At 53.4% G+C, this 21,062-nt stretch overlaps 1 protein-coding gene across 1 annotated transcript in view; it reads right to left on the bottom strand.

The window, feature by feature from the left end:
- CEP70 (centrosomal protein 70) overlaps positions 1 to 20,586 on the bottom strand; it is a gene marked incomplete at its 5' end in the record, with an annotated part of 40,371 nt that extends 19,785 nt beyond the window's left edge. Inside the window, 4 exon segments of the mRNA XM_082260677.1 lie at positions 2,126 to 2,249; positions 15,985 to 16,075; positions 20,510 to 20,544; positions 20,547 to 20,586. Of these exon segments, the coding sequence (XP_082116803.1) occupies positions 2,126 to 2,249; positions 15,985 to 16,075; positions 20,510 to 20,544; positions 20,547 to 20,586 (290 nt within the window).
- Between the last annotated feature and the right edge of the window lie 476 nt (positions 20,587 to 21,062).

Genomic DNA, 21,062 nt, shown 5'->3' with positions numbered 1-21,062 from the left:
CTCTGTTCCACGTTACAGGCCTAGCTGCCTATTGCCAATAAGAGACTGCTTCACACAGTCAGACCCATAGCCGATGCTAATATCATCAGCTCAACCACCTGTCTTCCACATATTGTTAATTGTGAGGATTTACTCACCTGTTATCTACTGTGGGTTATGTGTTTACACTTATGATAATGTGTATTGTACTGCAGGAGCTCGAGGGTGGCAGTCTGCTAGATAGTTAGTTCAGGTTATCACTCGTGAAATGTGAGTTTTATTTAATAAAGCTTATGAAACGGGATTACACTATCTTGAGTTTTTCCCTCCTATGGTCCCACATTCTTTGGCTTATTGAGGAAAGATTGGGTATTGGAGTCCACAAGACTAGTCTCAAAGGAAAATTTGAGACTGGTAATCTGGTAGGTGGAAGTATCCATGGGGAGTGGACCCCCTCACCATTGCACCTTATTTTTTTGGCACGGATTGTCACCAGTTTGTACAATAAAGAGCACTTAAGCACATTGCACCTTCACTGGCTACTTGCTTATGGACTTTTTTGGAACTTTATTTATTCATATTTAAATTATTTATGCACCATTGTATGGTATATTGATTTGCCTTCTATCACACATATGTATTTGCACTTGATTTCACAGCACTGTATGATTCAGATTAGGAAGAATTATTTAATTTATTCATTTACTATTCATTTATTTATTTGCAATATTGCACAGTTTTCACCCACCTACACGAGAATTTTGGCACCAGTCACTTTATATATTCCGATTTGCGCTGTGTGTCTTTTTTTTATCATTTTTTTAATTACTTTTGAACAGCAGCATTTTGGATTGAGGGTAAACATCATACATCCATAGCGCAGTATTAGCACACATTTTTGATATACAGCACAGGAAAACACCCCCCCTCCTGATCAAATTACCCCACCAGGTTAGGTGCATAACTACATTACCATATGGAGATTAAATTGTGTACAGAAATAGAATTAACCTGAACTAATTATCTAGCAGACTGCCACCCTCGAGCTCCTGCAGTACAATACACATTATCATAAGTGTAAACACAGAACCCACAGTAGATAACAGGTGAGTAAATCCTCACAATCAACGACGTGTATATTATGTGTGAGACTGTTCAATAAAGTTGAAGGTTCCAGAACTTATACAAGCTATTCTCGGCTAGTTATATATAGGGGCAGCTGTAATATCTGATATCTATGTTCAAGACTGAAGGAAGCTGTATACTGACGGAAGCCCACAAACACAGTGCGGGTCGCGGTTCCCTTACAGCACACCCCCATGGAACACAGCCCCTCACAATGTACACTCCCCTGGTACACAGCCCCCCCACAATGCACACTCCCCTGGTACACAGCCCCCCCACAATGTCTGCTGTCCTGGTACACAGCCCCCCCACAATGTCTGCTGTCCTGGTACACAGCCCCCCACAATGCACACTCCCCTGGTACACAGCTCCCCCCCCCACAATGCACACTCCCCTGGTACACAGCCCCCCCCCCACAATGCACACTCCCCTGGTACACAGCCCCCCCACAATGCACACTCCCCTGGTACACAGCCCCCCCACAATGTCTGCTGTCCTGGTACACAGCCCCCCACAATGTCTGCTGTCCTGGTACACAGCCCCCCCACAATGCAAACTCCCCTGGTACACAGCCCCCCCCCCAATGCACACTCCCCTGGTACACAGCCCCCCCCCCCATGCACACTCCCCTGGTACACAGCCCCCCCACAATGTCTGCTGTCCTGGTACACAGCCCCCCCACAATGTCTGCTGTCCTGGTACACAGCCCCCCACAATGTCTGCTGTCCTGGTACACAGCCCCCCCACAATGCACACTCCCCTGGTACACAGCCCCCCCCCCCATGCACACTCCCCTGGTACACAGCCCCCCCCCCCCCAATGCCTGCTCCCCTGGTACACAGCCCCCACACAATGTACACTCCCCCGGAACACATTGCCTCCCCACAATGTCTGCTCTCAGCCCAACCCCCCCACCATTACAATGTCTACTCTCCTGGTACACAGCCCTGCCTTTCTCTCTTAAAGTGTCATACAGATTTTGGTTCACTTCTGAGGACCCCCCCCCCATCCTGGCTCTTACTTCAGCTGGTTGTTGGTCTGGATGAGGCCATGAATGAGGTTCTGCCGCCGCTCCGTGTCTTCCACTAAGGCCCTGATGGCGGATCGGAGCGCCTGAGATGCCTGAGAATCCAAACCGACTCCACCTAGAAATCGGGAAGATACAAAACCCGTCACCTGGGGGCAGTCCTTATTCCCAGACCAATCACCACCCTATCAGTGAGCTCCCTGATCATGTGATCACCATGGCAGCCAATCAGACTGATCACCAGCAGGCTGGAGGTGAATAAACAAACTTCCCCAGCCTGTGGGTGGCGCTGTGCTCCTCTCTGTACACTCCAATCATCAGACACCGGAACTCTGCACTGTGTGCTCCTCTCTCTACACTCCTCCCTCAATGTGACATCATCAGACACCGGCACTCTGCACTGTCTGTGCTCCTCTCTGTACACTCCCCCCTCAATGTGACATCATCAGACACCGGCACTCTGCACTGTCTGTGCTCCTCTCTCTACACTCCCCCCTCAATGTGACATCATCAGACACCGGCACTCTGCACTGTCTGTGCTCCTCTCTGTACACTCCCCCCTCAATGTGACATCATCAGACACCGGAACTCTGCACTGTCTGTGCTCCTCTCTGTACACTCCCCCCTCAATGTGACATCATCAGACACCGGAACTCTGCACTGTCTGTGCTCCTCTCTGTACACTCCCCCCTCAATGTGACATCAGACACCGGAACTCTGCACTGTCTGTGCTCCTCTCTGTACCCTCCCCCCTCAATGTGACATCATCAGACACCGGAACTCTGCACTGTCTGTGCTCCTCTCTGTACACTCCTCCCTCAATGTGACATCATCAGACACCGGAACTCTGCACTGTCTGTGCTCCTCTCTGTACACTCCCCCCTCAATGTGACATCAGACACCGGAACTCTGCACTGTCTGTGCTCCTCTCTGTACACTCCTCCCTCAATGTGACATCATCAGACACCGGCACTCTGCACTGTCTGTGCTCCTCTCTCTACACTCCCCCCTCAATGTGACATCATCAGACACCGGAACTCTGCACTGTCTGTGCTCCTCTCTGTACACTCCTCCCTCAATGTGACATCATCAGACACCGGAACTCTGCACTGTCTGTGCTCCTCTCTGTACACTCCCCCCTCAATGTGACATCAGACACCGGAACTCTGCACTGTCTGTGCTCCTCTCTGTACACTCCTCCCTCAATGTGACATCATCAGACACCGGAACTCTGCACTGTCTGTGCTCCGCTCTGTACACTCCTCCCTCAATGTGACATCATCAGACACCGGAACTCTGCACTGTCTGTGCTCCTCTCTGTACACTCCTCCCTCAATGTGACATCATCAGACACCGGAACTCTGCACTGTCTGTGCTCCTCTCTGTACACTCCCCCCTCAATGTGACATCATCAGACACCGGAACTCTGCACTGTCTGTGCTCCTCTCTGTACACTCCCCCCTCAATGTGACATCATCAGACACAGGAACTCTGCACTGTCTGTGCTCCTCTCTCTACACTCCTCCCTCAATGTGACATCATCAGACACCGGCACTCTGCACTGTCTGTGCTCCTCTCTCTACACTCCCCCCTCAATGTGACATCATCAGACACCGGCACTCTGCACTGTCTGTGCTCCTCTCTGTACACTCCCCCCTCAATGTGACATCATCAGACACCGGAACTCTGCACTGTCTGTGCTCCTCTCTGTACACTCCCCCCTCAATGTGACATCATCAGACACCGGCACTCTGCACTGTCTGTGCTCCTCTCTGTACACTCCTCCCTCAATGTGACATCAGACACCGGAACTCTGCACTGTCTGTGCTCCTCTCTGTACACTCCTCCCTCAATGTGACATCATCAGACACCGGAACTCTGCACTGTCTGTGCTCCTCTCTGTACCCTCCCCCCTCAATGTGACATCATCAGACACCGGAACTCTGCACTGTCTGTGCTCCTCTCTGTACACTCCTCCCTCAATGTGACATCAGACACCGGAACTCTGCACTGTCTGTGCTCCTCTCTGTACACTCCTCCCTCAATGTAACATCATCAGACACCGGAACTCTGCACTGTCTGTGCTCCTCTCTGTACCCTCCCCCCTCAATGTGACATCATCAGACACCGGAACTCTGCACTGTCTGTGCTCCTCTCTGTACACTCCTCCCTCAATGTGACATCATCAGACACGGCACTCTGCACTGTCTGTGCTCCGCTCTGTACACTCCTCCCTCAAAGTGACATCATCAGACACTGGAACTCTGCACTGTCTGTGCTCCTCTCTGTACACTCCTCCCTCAATGTGACATCATCAGACACCGGAACTCTGCACTGTCTGTGCTCCTCTCTGTACCCTCCCCCCTCAATGTGACATCATCAGACACCGGAACTCTGCACTGTCTGTGCTCCTCTCTGTACACTCCTCCCTCAATGTGACATCAGACACCGGAACTCTGCACTGTCTGTGCTCCTCTCTGTACACTCCTCCCTCAATGTAACATCATCAGACACCGGAACTCTGCACTGTCTGTGCTCCTCTCTGTACCCTCCCCCCTCAATGTGACATCATCAGACACCGGAACTCTGCACTGTCTGTGCTCCTCTCTGTACACTCCTCCCTCAATGTGACATCATCAGACACGGCACTCTGCACTGTCTGTGCTCCGCTCTGTACACTCCTCCCTCAAAGTGACATCATCAGACACTGGAACTCTGCACTGTCTGTGCTCCTCTCTGTACACTCCTCCCACAATGTGACATCATCAGACACCGGCACTCTGCACTGTCTGTGCTCCGCTCTGTACACTCCTCCCTCAAAGTGACATCATCAGACACTGGAACTCTGCACTGTCTGTGCTCCTCTCTGTACCCTCCCCCCTCAATGTGACATCATCAGACACCGGAACTCTGTACTGTCTGTGCTCTGCTCTGTACACTCCTCCCTCAATGTGACATCATCAGACACCGGAACTCTGCACTGTCTGTGCTCCTCTCTGTACCCTCCCCCCTCAATGTGACATCATCAGACACCGGAACTCTGCACTGTCTGTGCTCCTCTCTGTACACTCCTCCCTCAATGTGACATCATCAGACACCGGAACTCTGCACTGTCTGTGCTCCTCTCTGTACACTCCCCCCTCAATGTGACATCATCAGACACCGGAACTCTGTACTGTCTGTGCTCCTCTCTGTACACTCCTCCCTCAATGTGACATCATCATACACCGGAACTCTGTACTGTCTGTGCTCCTCTCTGTACACTCCTCCCTCAATGTGACATCAGACACCGGAACTCTGCACTGTCTGTGCTCCTCTCTGTACACTCCTCCCTCAATGTGACATCATCAGACACCGGAACTCTGCACTGTCTGTGCTCCTCTCTGTACACTCCTCCCTCAATGTGACATCAGACACTGGCACTCTGCACTGTCTGTGCTCCTCTCTGTGCACTCCTCCCTCAATGTGACATCATCAGACACCGGAACTCTGCACTGTCTGTGCTCCTCTCTGTACACTCCTCCCTCAATGTGACATCATCAGACACCGGCACTCTGTACTGTCTGTGCTCCTCTCTGTACACTCCTCCCTCAATGTGACATCATCAAACACCGGAACTCTGCACTGTCTGTGCTCCTCTCTGTACACTCCCCCCTCAATGTGACATCAGACACTGGCACTCTGCACTGTCTGTGCTCCTCTCTGTACACTCCTCCCTCAATGTGACATCAGACACCGGAACTCTGCACTGTCTGTGCTCCTCTCTGTACACTCCCCCCTCAATGTGACATCATCAAACACCGGAACTCTGCACTGTCTGTGCTCCTCTCTGTACCCTCCCCCCTCAATGTGACATCAGACACCGGAACTCTGCACTGTCTGTGCTCCTCTCTGTACACTCCTCCCTCAATGTGACATCAAACACCGGAACTCTGCACTGTCTGTGCTCCTCTCTGTACCCTCCCCCCTCAATGTGACATCATCAGACACCGGAACTCTGCACTGTCTGTGCTCCTCTCTGTACCCTCCCCCCTCAATGTGACATCATCAGACACCGGAACTCTGCACTGTCTGTGCTCCTCTCTGTACACTCCTCCCTCAATGTGACATCATCAGACACCGGAACTCTGCACTGTCTGTGCTCCTCTCTGTACCCTCCCCCCTCAATGTGACATCAACAGACACCGGAACTCTGCACTGTCTGTGCTCCTCTCTGTACACTCCTCCCTCAATGTGACATCAACAGACACCGGAACTCTGTACTGTCTGTGCTCCTCTCTGTACACTCCTCCCACAATGTGACATCATCAGACACCGGAACTCTGCACTGTCTGTGCTCCTCTCTGTACCCTCCCCCCTCAATGTGACATCATCAGACACCGGAACTCTGCACTGTCTGTGCTCCTCTCTGTACACTCCCCCCTCAATGTGACATCATCAGACACCGGAACTCTGCACTGTCTGTGCTCCTCTCTGTACACTCCCCCCTCAATGTGACATCATCAGACACCGGAACTCTGCACTGTCTGTGCTCCTCTCTGTACACTCCTCCCTCAATGTGACATCATCAGACACCGGAACTCTGCACTGTCTGTGCTCCTCTCTGTACACTCCCCCCTCAATGTGACATCATCAGACACCGGAACTCTGCACTGTCTGTGCTCCTCTCTGTACACTCCTCCCTCAATGTGACATCATCAGACACCGGAACTCTGTACTGTCTGTGCTCTGCTCTGTACACTCCTCCCACAATGTGACATCATCAGACACCGGAACTCTGCACTGTCTGTGCTCCTCTCTGTACCCTCCCCCCTCAATGTGACATCATCAGACACCGGAACTCTGCACTGTCTGTGCTCCTCTCTGTACACTCCCCCCTCAATGTGACATCATCAGACACCGGAACTCTGTACTGTCTGTGCTCCTCTCTGTACACTCCTCCCTCAATGTGACATCATCAGACACGGCACTCTGCACTGTCTGTGCTCCGCTCTGTACACTCCTCCCTCAAAGTGACATCATCAGACACTGGAACTCTGCACTGTCTGTGCTCCTCTCTGTACCCTCCCCCCTCAATGTGACATCATCAGACACCGGAACTCTGTACTGTCTGTGCTCTGCTCTGTACACTCCTCCCTCAATGTGACATCATCAGACACCGGAACTCTGCACTGTCTGTGCTCCTCTCTGTACCCTCCCCCCTCAATGTGACATCATCAGACACCGGAACTCTGCATTGTCTGTGCTCCTCTCTGTACACTCCTCCCTCAATGTGACATCATCAGACACCGGAACTCTGTACTGTCTGTGCTCCTCTCTGTACACTCCTCCCTCAATGTGACATCATCAGACACCGGAACTCTGAACTGTCTGTGCTCCTCTCTGTACCCTCCCCCCTCAATGTGACATCATCAGACACCGGAACTCTGTACTGTCTGTGCTCCTCTCTGTACACTCCCCCCTCAATGTGACATCAGACACTGGCACTCTGCACTGTCTGTGCTCCTCTCTGTGCACTCCTCCCTCAATGTGACATCATCAGACACCGGAACTCTGCACTGTCTGTGCTCCTCTCTGTACACTCCTCCCTCAATGTGACATCATCAGACACCGGAACTCTGCACTGTCTGTGCTCCTCTCTGTACACTCCCCCCTCAATGTGACATCATCAGACACCGGAACTCTGCACTGTCTGTGCTCCTCTCTGTACACTCCTCCCTCAATGTGACATCATCAAACACCGGAACTCTGCACTGTCTGTGCTCCTCTCTGTACACTCCCCCCTCAATGTGACATCATCAGACACCGGAACTCTGCACTGTCTGTGCTCCTCTCTGTACCCTCCCCCCTCAATGTGACATCATCAGACACCGGCACTCTGCACTGTCTGTGCTCCTCTCTGTACACTCCCCCCTCAATGTGACATCATCAGACACCGGAACTCTGCACTGTCTGTGCTCCGCTCTGTACACTCCCCCCTCAATGTGACATCAGACACTGGCACTCTGCACTGTCTGTGCTCCTCTCTGTGCACTCCTCCCTCAATGTGACATCATCAGACACCGGAACTCTGCACTGTCTGTGCTCCTCTCTGTACACTCCCCCCTCAATGTGACATCAGACACTGGCACTCTGCACTGTCTGTGCTCCTCTCTGTGCACTCCTCCCTCAATGTGACATCATCAGACACCGGAACTCTGCACTGTCTGTGCTCCTCTCTGTACACTCCTCCCTCAATGTGACATCATCAGACACCGGAACTCTGCACTGTCTGTGCTCCTCTCTGTACACTCCCCCCTCAATGTGACATCATCAGACACCGGAACTCTGCACTGTCTGTGCTCCTCTCTGTACACTCCTCCCTCAATGTGACATCATCAAACACCGGAACTCTGCACTGTCTGTGCTCCTCTCTGTACACTCCCCCCTCAATGTGACATCATCAGACACCGGAACTCTGCACTGTCTGTGCTCCTCTCTGTACCCTCCCCCCTCAATGTGACATCATCAGACACCGGAACTCTGCACTGTCTGTGCTCCTCTCTGTACCCTCCCCCCTCAATGTGACATCATCAGACACCGGCACTCTGCACTGTCTGTGCTCCTCTCTGTACACTCCTCCCTCAATGTGACATCATCAGACACCGGAACTCTGCACTGTCTGTGCTCCTCTCTGTACACTCCTCCCTCAGTGTGACATCAGACACCGGCACTCTGCACTGTCTGTGCTCCTCTCTGTACACTCCCCCCTCAATGTGACATCATCAGACACCGGCACTCTGCACTGTCTGTGCTCCTCTCTGTACACTCCCCCCTCAATGTGACATCATCAGACACCGGAACTCTGCACTGTCTGTGCTCCTCTCTGTACCCTCCCCCCTCAATGTGACATCAGACACCGGCACTCTGCACTGTCTGTGCTCCTCTCTGTACCCTCCCCCCTCAATGTGACATCATCAGACACCGGAACTCTGCACTGTCTGTGCTCCTCTCTGTACACTCCCCCCTCAATGTGACATCATCAGACACCGGAACTCTGCACTGTCTGTGCTCCTCTCTGTACACTCCCCCCTCAATGTGACATCATCAGACACCGGAACTCTGTACTGTCTGTGCTCCTCTCTGTACACTCCTCCCTCAATGTGACATCATCAGACACGGCACTCTGCACTGTCTGTGCTCCGCTCTGTACACTCCTCCCTCAAAGTGACATCATCAGACACTGGAACTCTGCACTGTCTGTGCTCCTCTCTGTACCCTCCCCCCTCAATGTGACATCATCAGACACCGGAACTCTGTACTGTCTGTGCTCTGCTCTGTACACTCCTCCCTCAATGTGACATCATCAGACACCGGAACTCTGCACTGTCTGTGCTCCTCTCTGTACCCTCCCCCCTCAATGTGACATCATCAGACACCGGAACTCTGCACTGTCTGTGCTCCTCTCTGTACACTCCTCCCTCAATGTGACATCATCAGACACCGGAACTCTGTACTGTCTGTGCTCCTCTCTGTACACTCCTCCCTCAATGTGACATCATCAGACACCGGAACTCTGAACTGTCTGTGCTCCTCTCTGTACACTCCTCCCTCAATGTGACATCATCAGACACCGGAACTCTGAACTGTCTGTGCTCCTCTCTGTACCCTCCCCCCTCAATGTGACATCATCAGACACCGGAACTCTGCACTGTCTGTGCTCCTCTCTGTACCCTCCCCCCTCAATGTGAAATCATCAGACACCGGAACTCTGTACTGTCTGTGCTCCTCTCTGTACACTCCCCCCTCAATGTGACATCAGACACTGGCACTCTGCACTGTCTGTGCTCCTCTCTGTGCACTCCTCCCTCAATGTGACATCATCAGACACCGGAACTCTGCACTGTCTGTGCTCCTCTCTGTACACTCCTCCCTCAATGTGACATCATCAAACACCGGAACTCTGCACTGTCTGTGCTCCTCTCTGTACACTCCCCCCTCAATGTGACATCATCAGACACCGGAACTCTGCACTGTCTGTGCTCCTCTCTGTACCCTCCCCCCTCAATGTGACATCATCAGACACCGGAACTCTGCACTGTCTGTGCTCCTCTCTGTACCCTCCCCCCTCAATGTGACATCATCAGACACCGGCACTCTGCACTGTCTGTGCTCCTCTCTGTACACTCCCCCCTCAATGTGACATCATCAGACACCGGCACTCTGCACTGTCTGTGCTCCTCTCTGTACACTCCTCCCTCAATGTGACATCATCAGACACCGGAACTCTGCACTGTCTGTGCTCCGCTCTGTACACTCCTCCCTCAATGTGACATCATCAGACACCGGAACTCTGTACTGTCTGTGCTCCTCTCTGTACACTCCTCCCTCAATGTGACATCATCAGACACCGGAACTCTGCACTGTCTGTGCTCCGCTCTGTACACTCCCCCCTCAATGTGACATCATCAGACACCGGAACTCTGCACTGTCTGTGCTCCTCTCTGTACCCTCCCCCCTCAATGTGACATCAGACACCGGCACTCTGCACTGTCTGTGCTCCTCTCTGTACACTCCTCCCTCAATGTGACATCATCAGATACCGGCACTCTGCACTGTCTGTGCTCCTCTCTGTACACTCCTCCCTCAATGTGACATCATCAGACACCGGAACTCTGCACTGTCTGTGCTCCTCTCTGTACACTCCTCCCTCAATGTGACATCATCAGACACCGGAACTCTGTACTGTCTGTGCTCCTCTCTGTACACTCCCCCCTCAATGTGACATCATCAGACACCGGAACTCTGCACTGTCTGTGCTCCTCTCTGTACCCTCCTCCCTCAATGTGACATCATCAGACACCGGAACTCTGAACTGTCTGTGCTCCTCTCTGTACACTCCTCCCTCAATGTGACATCATCAGACACCGGAACTCTGAACTGTCTGTGCTCCTCTCTGTACCCTCCCCCCTCAATGTGACATCATCAGACACCGGAACTCTGCACTGTCTGTGCTCCTCTCTGTACCCTCCCCCCTCAATGTGAAATCATCAGACACCGGCACTCTGCACTGTCTGTGCTCCTCTCTGTACCCTCCCCCCTCAATGTGAAATCATCAGACACCGGAACTCTGTACTGTCTGTGCTCCTCTCTGTACACTCCTCCCTCAATGTGACATCATCAGACACGGCACTCTGCACTGTCTGTGCTCCGCTCTGTACACTCCTCCCTCAATGTGACATCATCAGACACCGGAACTCTGCACTGTCTGTGCTCCTCTCTGTACACTCCCCCCTCAATGTGACATCATCAGACACCGGAACTCTGCACTGTCTGTGCTCCTCTCTGTACACTCCTCCCTCAATGTGACATCATCAAACACCGGAACTCTGCACTGTCTGTGCTCCTCTCTGTACACTCCCCCCTCAATGTGACATCATCAGACACCGGAACTCTGCACTGTCTGTGCTCCTCTCTGTACCCTCCCCCCTCAATGTGACATCATCAGACACCGGCACTCTGCACTGTCTGTGCTCCTCTCTGTACACTCCCCCCTCAATGTGACATCATCAGACACCGGAACTCTGCACTGTCTGTGCTCCGCTCTGTACACTCCCCCCTCAATGTGACATCAGACACTGGCACTCTGCACTGTCTGTGCTCCTCTCTGTGCACTCCTCCCTCAATGTGACATCATCAGACACCGGAACTCTGCACTGTCTGTGCTCCTCTCTGTACACTCCCCCCTCAATGTGACATCAGACACTGGCACTCTGCACTGTCTGTGCTCCTCTCTGTGCACTCCTCCCTCAATGTGACATCATCAGACACCGGAACTCTGCACTGTCTGTGCTCCTCTCTGTACACTCCTCCCTCAATGTGACATCATCAGACACCGGAACTCTGCACTGTCTGTGCTCCTCTCTGTACACTCCCCCCTCAATGTGACATCATCAGACACCGGAACTCTGCACTGTCTGTGCTCCTCTCTGTACACTCCTCCCTCAATGTGACATCATCAAACACCGGAACTCTGCACTGTCTGTGCTCCTCTCTGTACACTCCCCCCTCAATGTGACATCATCAGACACCGGAACTCTGCACTGTCTGTGCTCCTCTCTGTACCCTCCCCCCTCAATGTGACATCATCAGACACCGGAACTCTGCACTGTCTGTGCTCCTCTCTGTACCCTCCCCCCTCAATGTGACATCATCAGACACCGGCACTCTGCACTGTCTGTGCTCCTCTCTGTACACTCCTCCCTCAATGTGACATCATCAGACACCGGAACTCTGCACTGTCTGTGCTCCTCTCTGTACACTCCTCCCTCAGTGTGACATCAGACACCGGCACTCTGCACTGTCTGTGCTCCTCTCTGTACACTCCCCCCTCAATGTGACATCATCAGACACCGGCACTCTGCACTGTCTGTGCTCCTCTCTGTACACTCCCCCCTCAATGTGACATCATCAGACACCGGAACTCTGCACTGTCTGTGCTCCTCTCTGTACCCTCCCCCCTCAATGTGACATCAGACACCGGCACTCTGCACTGTCTGTGCTCCTCTCTGTACCCTCCCCCCTCAATGTGACATCATCAGACACCGGAACTCTGCACTGTCTGTGCTCCTCTCTGTACACTCCCCCCTCAATGTGACATCATCAGACACCGGAACTCTGCACTGTCTGTGCTCCTCTCTGTACACTCCCCCCTCAATGTGACATCATCAGACACCGGAACTCTGCACTGTCTGTGCTCCTCTCTGTACACTCCTCCCTCAATGTGACATCATCAGACACCGGAACTCTGCACTGTCTGTGCTCCTCTCTGTACACTCCCCCCTCAATGTGACATCATCAGACACCGGAACTCTGTACTGTCTGTGCTCCTCTCTGTACACTCCTCCCTCAATGTGACATCATCAGACACGGCACTCTGCACTGTCTGTGCTCCGCTCTGTACACTCCTCCCTCAAAGTGACATCATCAGACACTGGAACTCTGCACTGTCTGTGCTCCTCTCTGTACCCTCCCCCCTCAATGTGACATCATCAGACACCGGAACTCTGTACTGTCTGTGCTCTGCTCTGTACACTCCTCCCTCAATGTGACATCATCAGACACCGGAACTCTGCACTGTCTGTGCTCCTCTCTGTACCCTCCCCCCTCAATGTGACATCATCAGACACCGGAACTCTGCACTGTCTGTGCTCCTCTCTGTACACTCCTCCCTCAATGTGACATCATCAGACACCGGAACTCTGTACTGTCTGTGCTCCTCTCTGTACACTCCTCCCTCAATGTGACATCATCAGACACCGGAACTCTGAACTGTCTGTGCTCCTCTCTGTACACTCCTCCCTCAATGTGACATCATCAGACACCGGAACTCTGAACTGTCTGTGCTCCTCTCTGTACCCTCCCCCCTCAATGTGACATCATCAGACACCGGAACTCTGCACTGTCTGTGCTCCTCTCTGTACCCTCCCCCCTCAATGTGAAATCATCAGACACCGGAACTCTGTACTGTCTGTGCTCCTCTCTGTACACTCCCCCCTCAATGTGACATCAGACACTGGCACTCTGCACTGTCTGTGCTCCTCTCTGTGCACTCCTCCCTCAATGTGACATCATCAGACACCGGAACTCTGCACTGTCTGTGCTCCTCTCTGTACACTCCTCCCTCAATGTGACATCATCAAACACCGGAACTCTGCACTGTCTGTGCTCCTCTCTGTACACTCCCCCCTCAATGTGACATCATCAGACACCGGAACTCTGCACTGTCTGTGCTCCTCTCTGTACCCTCCCCCCTCAATGTGACATCATCAGACACCGGAACTCTGCACTGTCTGTGCTCCTCTCTGTACCCTCCCCCCTCAATGTGACATCATCAGACACCGGCACTCTGCACTGTCTGTGCTCCTCTCTGTACACTCCCCCCTCAATGTGACATCATCAGACACCGGCACTCTGCACTGTCTGTGCTCCTCTCTGTACACTCCTCCCTCAATGTGACATCATCAGACACCGGAACTCTGCACTGTCTGTGCTCCGCTCTGTACACTCCTCCCTCAATGTGACATCATCAGACACCGGAACTCTGTACTGTCTGTGCTCCTCTCTGTACACTCCTCCCTCAATGTGACATCATCAGACACCGGAACTCTGCACTGTCTGTGCTCCGCTCTGTACACTCCCCCCTCAATGTGACATCATCAGACACCGGAACTCTGCACTGTCTGTGCTCCTCTCTGTACCCTCCCCCCTCAATGTGACATCAGACACCGGCACTCTGCACTGTCTGTGCTCCTCTCTGTACACTCCTCCCTCAATGTGACATCATCAGATACCGGCACTCTGCACTGTCTGTGCTCCTCTCTGTACACTCCTCCCTCAATGTGACATCATCAGACACCGGAACTCTGCACTGTCTGTGCTCCTCTCTGTACACTCCTCCCTCAATGTGACATCATCAGACACCGGAACTCTGTACTGTCTGTGCTCCTCTCTGTACACTCCCCCCTCAATGTGACATCATCAGACACCGGAACTCTGCACTGTCTGTGCTCCTCTCTGTACCCTCCTCCCTCAATGTGACATCATCAGACACCGGAACTCTGAACTGTCTGTGCTCCTCTCTGTACACTCCTCCCTCAATGTGACATCATCAGACACCGGAACTCTGAACTGTCTGTGCTCCTCTCTGTACCCTCCCCCCTCAATGTGACATCATCAGACACCGGAACTCTGCACTGTCTGTGCTCCTCTCTGTACCCTCCCCCCTCAATGTGAAATCATCAGACACCGGAACTCTGTACTGTCTGTGCTCCTCTCTGTACACTCCCCCCTCAATGTGACATCAGACACTGGCACTCTGCACTGTCTGTGCTCCTCTCTGTGCACTCCTCCCTCAATGTGACATCATCAGACACCGGAACTCTGCACTGTCTGTGCTCCTCTCTGTACACTCCTCCCTCAATGTGACATCATCAGACACCGGAACTCTGCACTGTCTGTGCTCCTCTCTGTACACTCCCCCCTCAATGTGACATCATCAGACACCGGAACTCTGCACTGTCTGTGCTCCTCTCTGTACACTCCTCCCTCAATGTGACATCATCAAACACCGGAACTCTGCACTGTCTGTGCTCCTCTCTGTACACTCCCCCCTCAATGTGACATCATCAGACACCGGAACTCTGCACTGTCTGTGCTCCTCTCTGTACCCTCCCCCCTCAATGTGACATCATCAGACACCGGAACTCTGCACTGTCTGTGCTCCTCTCTGTACCCTCCCCCCTCAATGTGACATCATCAGACACCGGCACTCTGCACTGTCTGTGCTCCTCTCTGTACACTCCTCCCTCAATGTGACATCATCAGACACCGGAACTCTGCACTGTCTGTGCTCCGCTCTGTACACTCCCCCCTCAATGTGACATCATCAGACACCGGCACTCTGCACTGTCTGTGCTCCTCTCTGTACACTCCTCCCTCAATGTGACATCATCAGACACCGGAACTCTGTACTGTCTGTGCTCCTCTCTGTACACTCCTCCCTCAATGTGACATCATCAGACACCGGAACTCTGCACTGTCTGTGCTCCGCTCTGTACACTCCCCCCTCAATGTGACATCATCAGACACCGGAACTCTGCACTGTCTGTGCTCCTCTCTGTACCCTCCCCCCTCAATGTGACATCAGACACCGGCACTCTGCACTGTCTGTGCTCCTCTCTGTACACTCCTCCCTCAATGTGACATCATCAGATACCGGCACTCTGCACTGTCTGTGCTCCTCTCTGTACACTCCTCCCTCAATGTGACATCATCAGACACCGGAACTCTGCACTGTCTGTGCTCCTCATTACCTGATAAGTCGTCCCGTTCGGAGATTTGCACCGCGCTGCAGCCATGCCGCTTCAGGAGCTTATTAATGTTTTCCCACTCAGAGATCTCCATCTGCAACCAAGAGAAAAACACATCCCAGTCATACCAGTACAGACCAGTGCTAACCAATACAGACCAGTACAAACCAATGAAGACCAGTGCTGTACCAGGACCCGAGGGAGGAGACTCGGCTATAGGAGACCCAACGGAGAAGACTTAGCTATGGGGGACAGAGGTGGTCAGGTTTTGAGGGGATTGGAGGGAAGCAGAGGGGATTGGAGGGAAGCAGAGGGGATTGGAGGAGGTTGGAGATGGTCAGAGGAGATCGGAGGTGGTTGGGCGGGGGGGGGGGGGGATTGGAGGTGGCCAGAGGAGATTGCAGGGAAGCTGAGGGGATTGGGGGAAGCAGAGGACATCAGAGGTGGTCTGGGGGGGATTGGAGGTGGTCAGAGGGATTGGAGAGGATTGAAGGTGGTCAGAGGAGATCAGGAGATTGGAGGGGATCAAGGGGGGAATTGGAGGGAATCAGAGGTGGTTGGAGGTAGTCCGGGGGGATCAAAAGGGATTGGAGGTGGCTGGAGGGGAATCGGAGGAGGTCAGGGGGCATTGGAGGGGATCAGAGGTGATCTGATGTTATTGGAGGAGATTGGAGGTGGTTGGAGGGGATTGGAGGGAAGCAGAGGAGATTGGAGGTGGTTGGGGGGGGGGGGGGGGAGGGGAATTGGAGTGAAGCAGATAGGATTGGAGGTGGTCGTGAGGGGGTGGGGGGATCTGAGGGAAGCAGAGGTGGTGGGGGGGGGGTATTGGAGAGAAGCCGAGGGGATCAGAGGCAGTCGGGGGGGGGGGATTGAAGGGCAGCAGAGGTGGTCGGAGGGTGGGGGGGAATGGAGGGAAGCAGAGGGGATTAGAAGTGGTTGGGGGGGATTGGAGGAGGTTGGGGGGAATCAGAGGTGGTCAGGGGGGATTGGAGATGATTGGAGGGCATTGGACGTGGTCAGAGGAGATTGCAGGGAAGCAGAGGGGATTGGAGGTGGTTGGAGATGGTCAGAGGAGATCGGAGGTGGTTGGGCGGGGGATTGGAGGTGGCCAGAGGAGATTGCAGGGAAGCTGAGGGGATTGGGGGAAGCAGAGGACATAAGAGGTGGTCTGGGGGGGATTGGAGGTGTTTAGTGGTGATCGAAAGGGTTGGGGGGGACTGGAGGTGGTCAGAGGGATTGGAGAGGATTGAAGGTGGTTGGAGGTGGTCAGAGGAGATCAGGAGATTGGAGGGGATCAAGGGGGGAATTGGAGGGAATCAGAGGTGGTTGGAGGTAGTCTGGGGGGATCAAAAGGGATTGGAGGTGGCTGGAGGGGAATCGGAGGAGGCAGGGCCGGTGCTAGACTGTTTTACGCCCTAGGCAAGATCAGCTACTTGCGCCCCCCCCCCCCCCAAAAAAAGGGAAGGGGTTAAAAACTGCTCTATGTCATATCCAGTGACCCTGATCTGATGGTTCCTCCATGTAATGCTGTCATACCCGGTGATCCCAATGTTCCTCTATGTCATACCCGGAGACCCTGATGTTCCTCCATGTCACACTTGGGGACCTCAATCCCCCATGGCACACCCAGGGTTTCCAATTCCTCATGGCACACCTGGTGACCCCCAAACCCCTGTAACACTTATGACCCCTCTCCCCCATGTCACACCTGGTGACTCCGATTCCGCATGGTATACCTGGTGACCACAATTCTCTTTCACACCAGGGATCCTCCATGTCACACCCAGGGACCCTGATTCCCTGTTCTAGGGACACTTACTGGGCAGTATCAAAAGAGTGGCCTGCACTCTGCCTTCCTTCACTGTGATCCTGCTGATTCCTTCTCCCAGGACGCTCCTCTCCTGGACCACAGTGCTCACCACAGCTCCAACCGGCTCCTGGTGGAGGGAGAAGCAGCAGTCGGAGAGCTCCACACCTCCTTCATCACCAACCTCCTCAGACCATTCCTGTGCCTCGTCACTTCTGCTCCAGTAAAGGTGCCGCCCTCCAGTGCTGAGCTCCGGCTCAGGTTCAGCTCTCCTCCACTCCCTGCTTAATATCGACCCAGGGAAATGACGGCTGCCCGCCAGCTCAGATTAGAGAGTCACTTCCCGCCCAGGGTTTAGGCCGCTGAGCTCCAGACGAAGAGGATCATTATGCAGCTAGCACTTCGGTTGGCTCCTTTCCTGCCCCTTGAGGCTCCCCCAACAATGGTGGAAAGCCAGGGCCTGGTAGTTCTGCCACTGCCCCGGACACCTGGCATCTTCCTCTGTCCTTTCTTCCTCCCCCACTGCCGCCCCTCCCCTCAGCTCACAAGGATCATTCATGACGGTGAGTGAGTGCTGACTCGTGGCTGCGCCCTAGGCGGCTGCCTAGTTTGCCTAGTGGAAGCACCGGTGTAACGTTAAAAAACCATACCCCGTGGAGAAACCATACCCTCGTCACTTCCTGTCTGAAACAGCTGAGCAGCGCAGTAGTGCGCATGCTCAGAGCCCCGGATACGTGATTGAAGAAGAAAGAATTTGAGAAGTGCGCATGCTCGGTGGGCATGAAATTATCACGGCAATGTTTCTAATGTTATACTTGCGGCCGGTACATTAAAACACTTCGGGTGCAACATAAATCATCTCCTCTCCTATCGCTGTAACTTCCCTCATCTCCGGTAATAAATATAAAAGCGGCGGCGGGAGTATGAGACGTAAATGTGACGGCGATCGCGGCTCCGTGATCCGCTTTTATATTTATTACCGGAGATGAGGGAAGTTACAGCGATAGGAGAGGAGATGATTTATGTTGCACCCGAAGTGTTTTAATGTACCCGCCGCAAGTTTAACTATCGTGAGAAATCCATACCCTCCGTAGCGGAACCGGAAGTGACGAGGGTATGGTTTTCTCACGGAACACCGGCCCTGGGAGGAGGTCGGGGGGCATTGGAGGGGATCAGAGGTGATCTGATGTTATTGGAGGAGATTGGAGGGGATTGGAGGGAAGCAGAGGAGATTGGAGGTGGTTGGGGGGAGGGGGGAGGGGAATTGGAGTGAAGCAGATAGGATTGGAGGTGGTCATGAGGGGGTGGGGGGATCTGAGGGAAGCAGAGGTGGTGGGGGGGGGGGTATTGGAGGGAAGCAGAGGGGATTGGAGAGAAGCCGAGGGGATCAGAGGCAGTCGGGGGGGGGGGGGGGGGATTGAAGGGCAGCAGAGGTGGTTGGAGGGGGGAATGGAGGGAAGCAGAGGGGATTAGAAGTGGTTGAGGGGGATTGGAGGAGGTTGAGGGAAATCAGAGGTGGTCAGGGGGGATTGGAGATGATTGGAGGTGGTCAGAATGAATTGTAGGGAAGCAGAGGGAACTGGAGGTGGTCACGGGGGGGGGGGGGGATATCAGGGAAGCAGAGGGGATTATAGGTGGTTGGAGGGGATCTGAGGTGATCAGAAGAAATCCGAGGGGGTTGAGGGGATTAACAAAATGCATATTAATACTAAAGAAAAGGCTTTCAAAAAATACAAGACTGAGGGGTCATTGGCAGCATTTAAGCATTACAAAGAGTGTAATAAGAAATGTAAAGATGAAATCAGGGGGGGGTAAAATGGAACACGAGAGACATATAGCGGAGGAGAGTAAAAAGAACCCCAAGAAGTTCTTTAAGTATATAAACAGTAAGAAAGCGAGGCCAGAACACATTGGCCCCATAAAAGATGATAAAGGAAAAATGGCCACTGAGGACAGGGAAAAGGCGGAAGTGTTAAATAATTTCTTCTCTTCAGTCTTCACAAAGGAATCGGGGGGCTACACGAACCCAGCTTGTAAGGCCGAACTAAATAATACACCTCAGGAAGTGCCGCCATGGCTAACAGAGGATAGACTTAGAGCTAAACTAGAGAAACTTAACATAAATAAATCTCCGGGACCGGATGACTTGCACCCAAGGGTTCTTAAAGAGCTCAGCCAGGTGATTGCCAGACCATTATTCTTGATCTTTAAGGATAGTTTACAGACGGGTATGGTGCCAGCAGATTGGAAAAAAGCCAACGTGGTACCAATATTTAAGAAGGGGCCGAGATTTATCCCGGGTAACTATAGGCCAGTCATCCTCTCTAATATCCGCATCCACAGGGGAATGCAATGCTGGGATCCCTACAATCCGACCCACAGCCACCAACAACACTCTGCACCCAGCCTGAAGAAGCCTTTACACTTGTGACAATGGGAGGGAGGGGTTAAAAACATGCTGCAGAGTCGCATTTTTACCACCCCCCTCATACCCGGAAGTACACAGAGCTCAGCAGTCACATGACCCCTTCATACCCGGAAGTACACAGAGCTCAGCGGTCACATGACCCCCCCCCCCTCATACCCGGAAGTACACAGACCTCTGGTCACACTGGGTAGGGGGATGATCTCGGTGTCCCCTCACCTCCTTGTCCTAAGATTGGGGTTACCAGCAGCGGGTGATACAGATCCCACCATCCCCCCCCCCCTCTCTCCTCTCACCTCCTCCGGCAGCTCCTGCTTCAGTTTGAACTCTTCCTCCGTCGCTCCGCCCCCTCACAGCCTCCCTCCGTCACCATGGAGATGTCGCTGGCGGTGACGTCCGGGGGCGGGGTCTGGGATGAGGGATGTCAGGAATGCCGGCCGGTGATTGGTGGAGGCGCTCTCACGTGACTCCCCGAGCTGTCTGACCGTTGAAGGACTTCTCACATCGCCCCGCCCACCACACCGGGCCAATCACAGAGCAGAGTGAGAGACTGAGAGTGGAAGCGGCTTCCGGTGTGCCTGAGAGACCGAGAACCGTACGGTGAGACCGGGAGAGGGGGAGGGGTGTGATAATATAAATATAGGGGGAATGTATGGGGGGAGGGGTGATAATATATATATGGGGGAGGGGGTGAAGTTTCAGGGGTGATGTGGAGGATTGAGGGGTTTCTCTGGGAGACTCTTGGGGCCCCCCCCATTATACAGATAGAGAGGTTGGGGTAACACTGGGGGAGTATCAGACCCCCCCATCTCTCTCCCTGGTGTTGGGGGGGAGGGGACCCTCTGTTTG

Source organism: Pelophylax lessonae (genome assembly GCF_965119305.1).
Source record: "Pelophylax lessonae genome assembly, chromosome: 6".
Lineage (NCBI taxonomy): Eukaryota > Metazoa > Chordata > Amphibia > Anura > Ranidae > Pelophylax > Pelophylax lessonae.
Note: the sequence above shows the minus strand (reverse complement) of the source record. Positions and strands in the feature narration are given on the sequence as shown.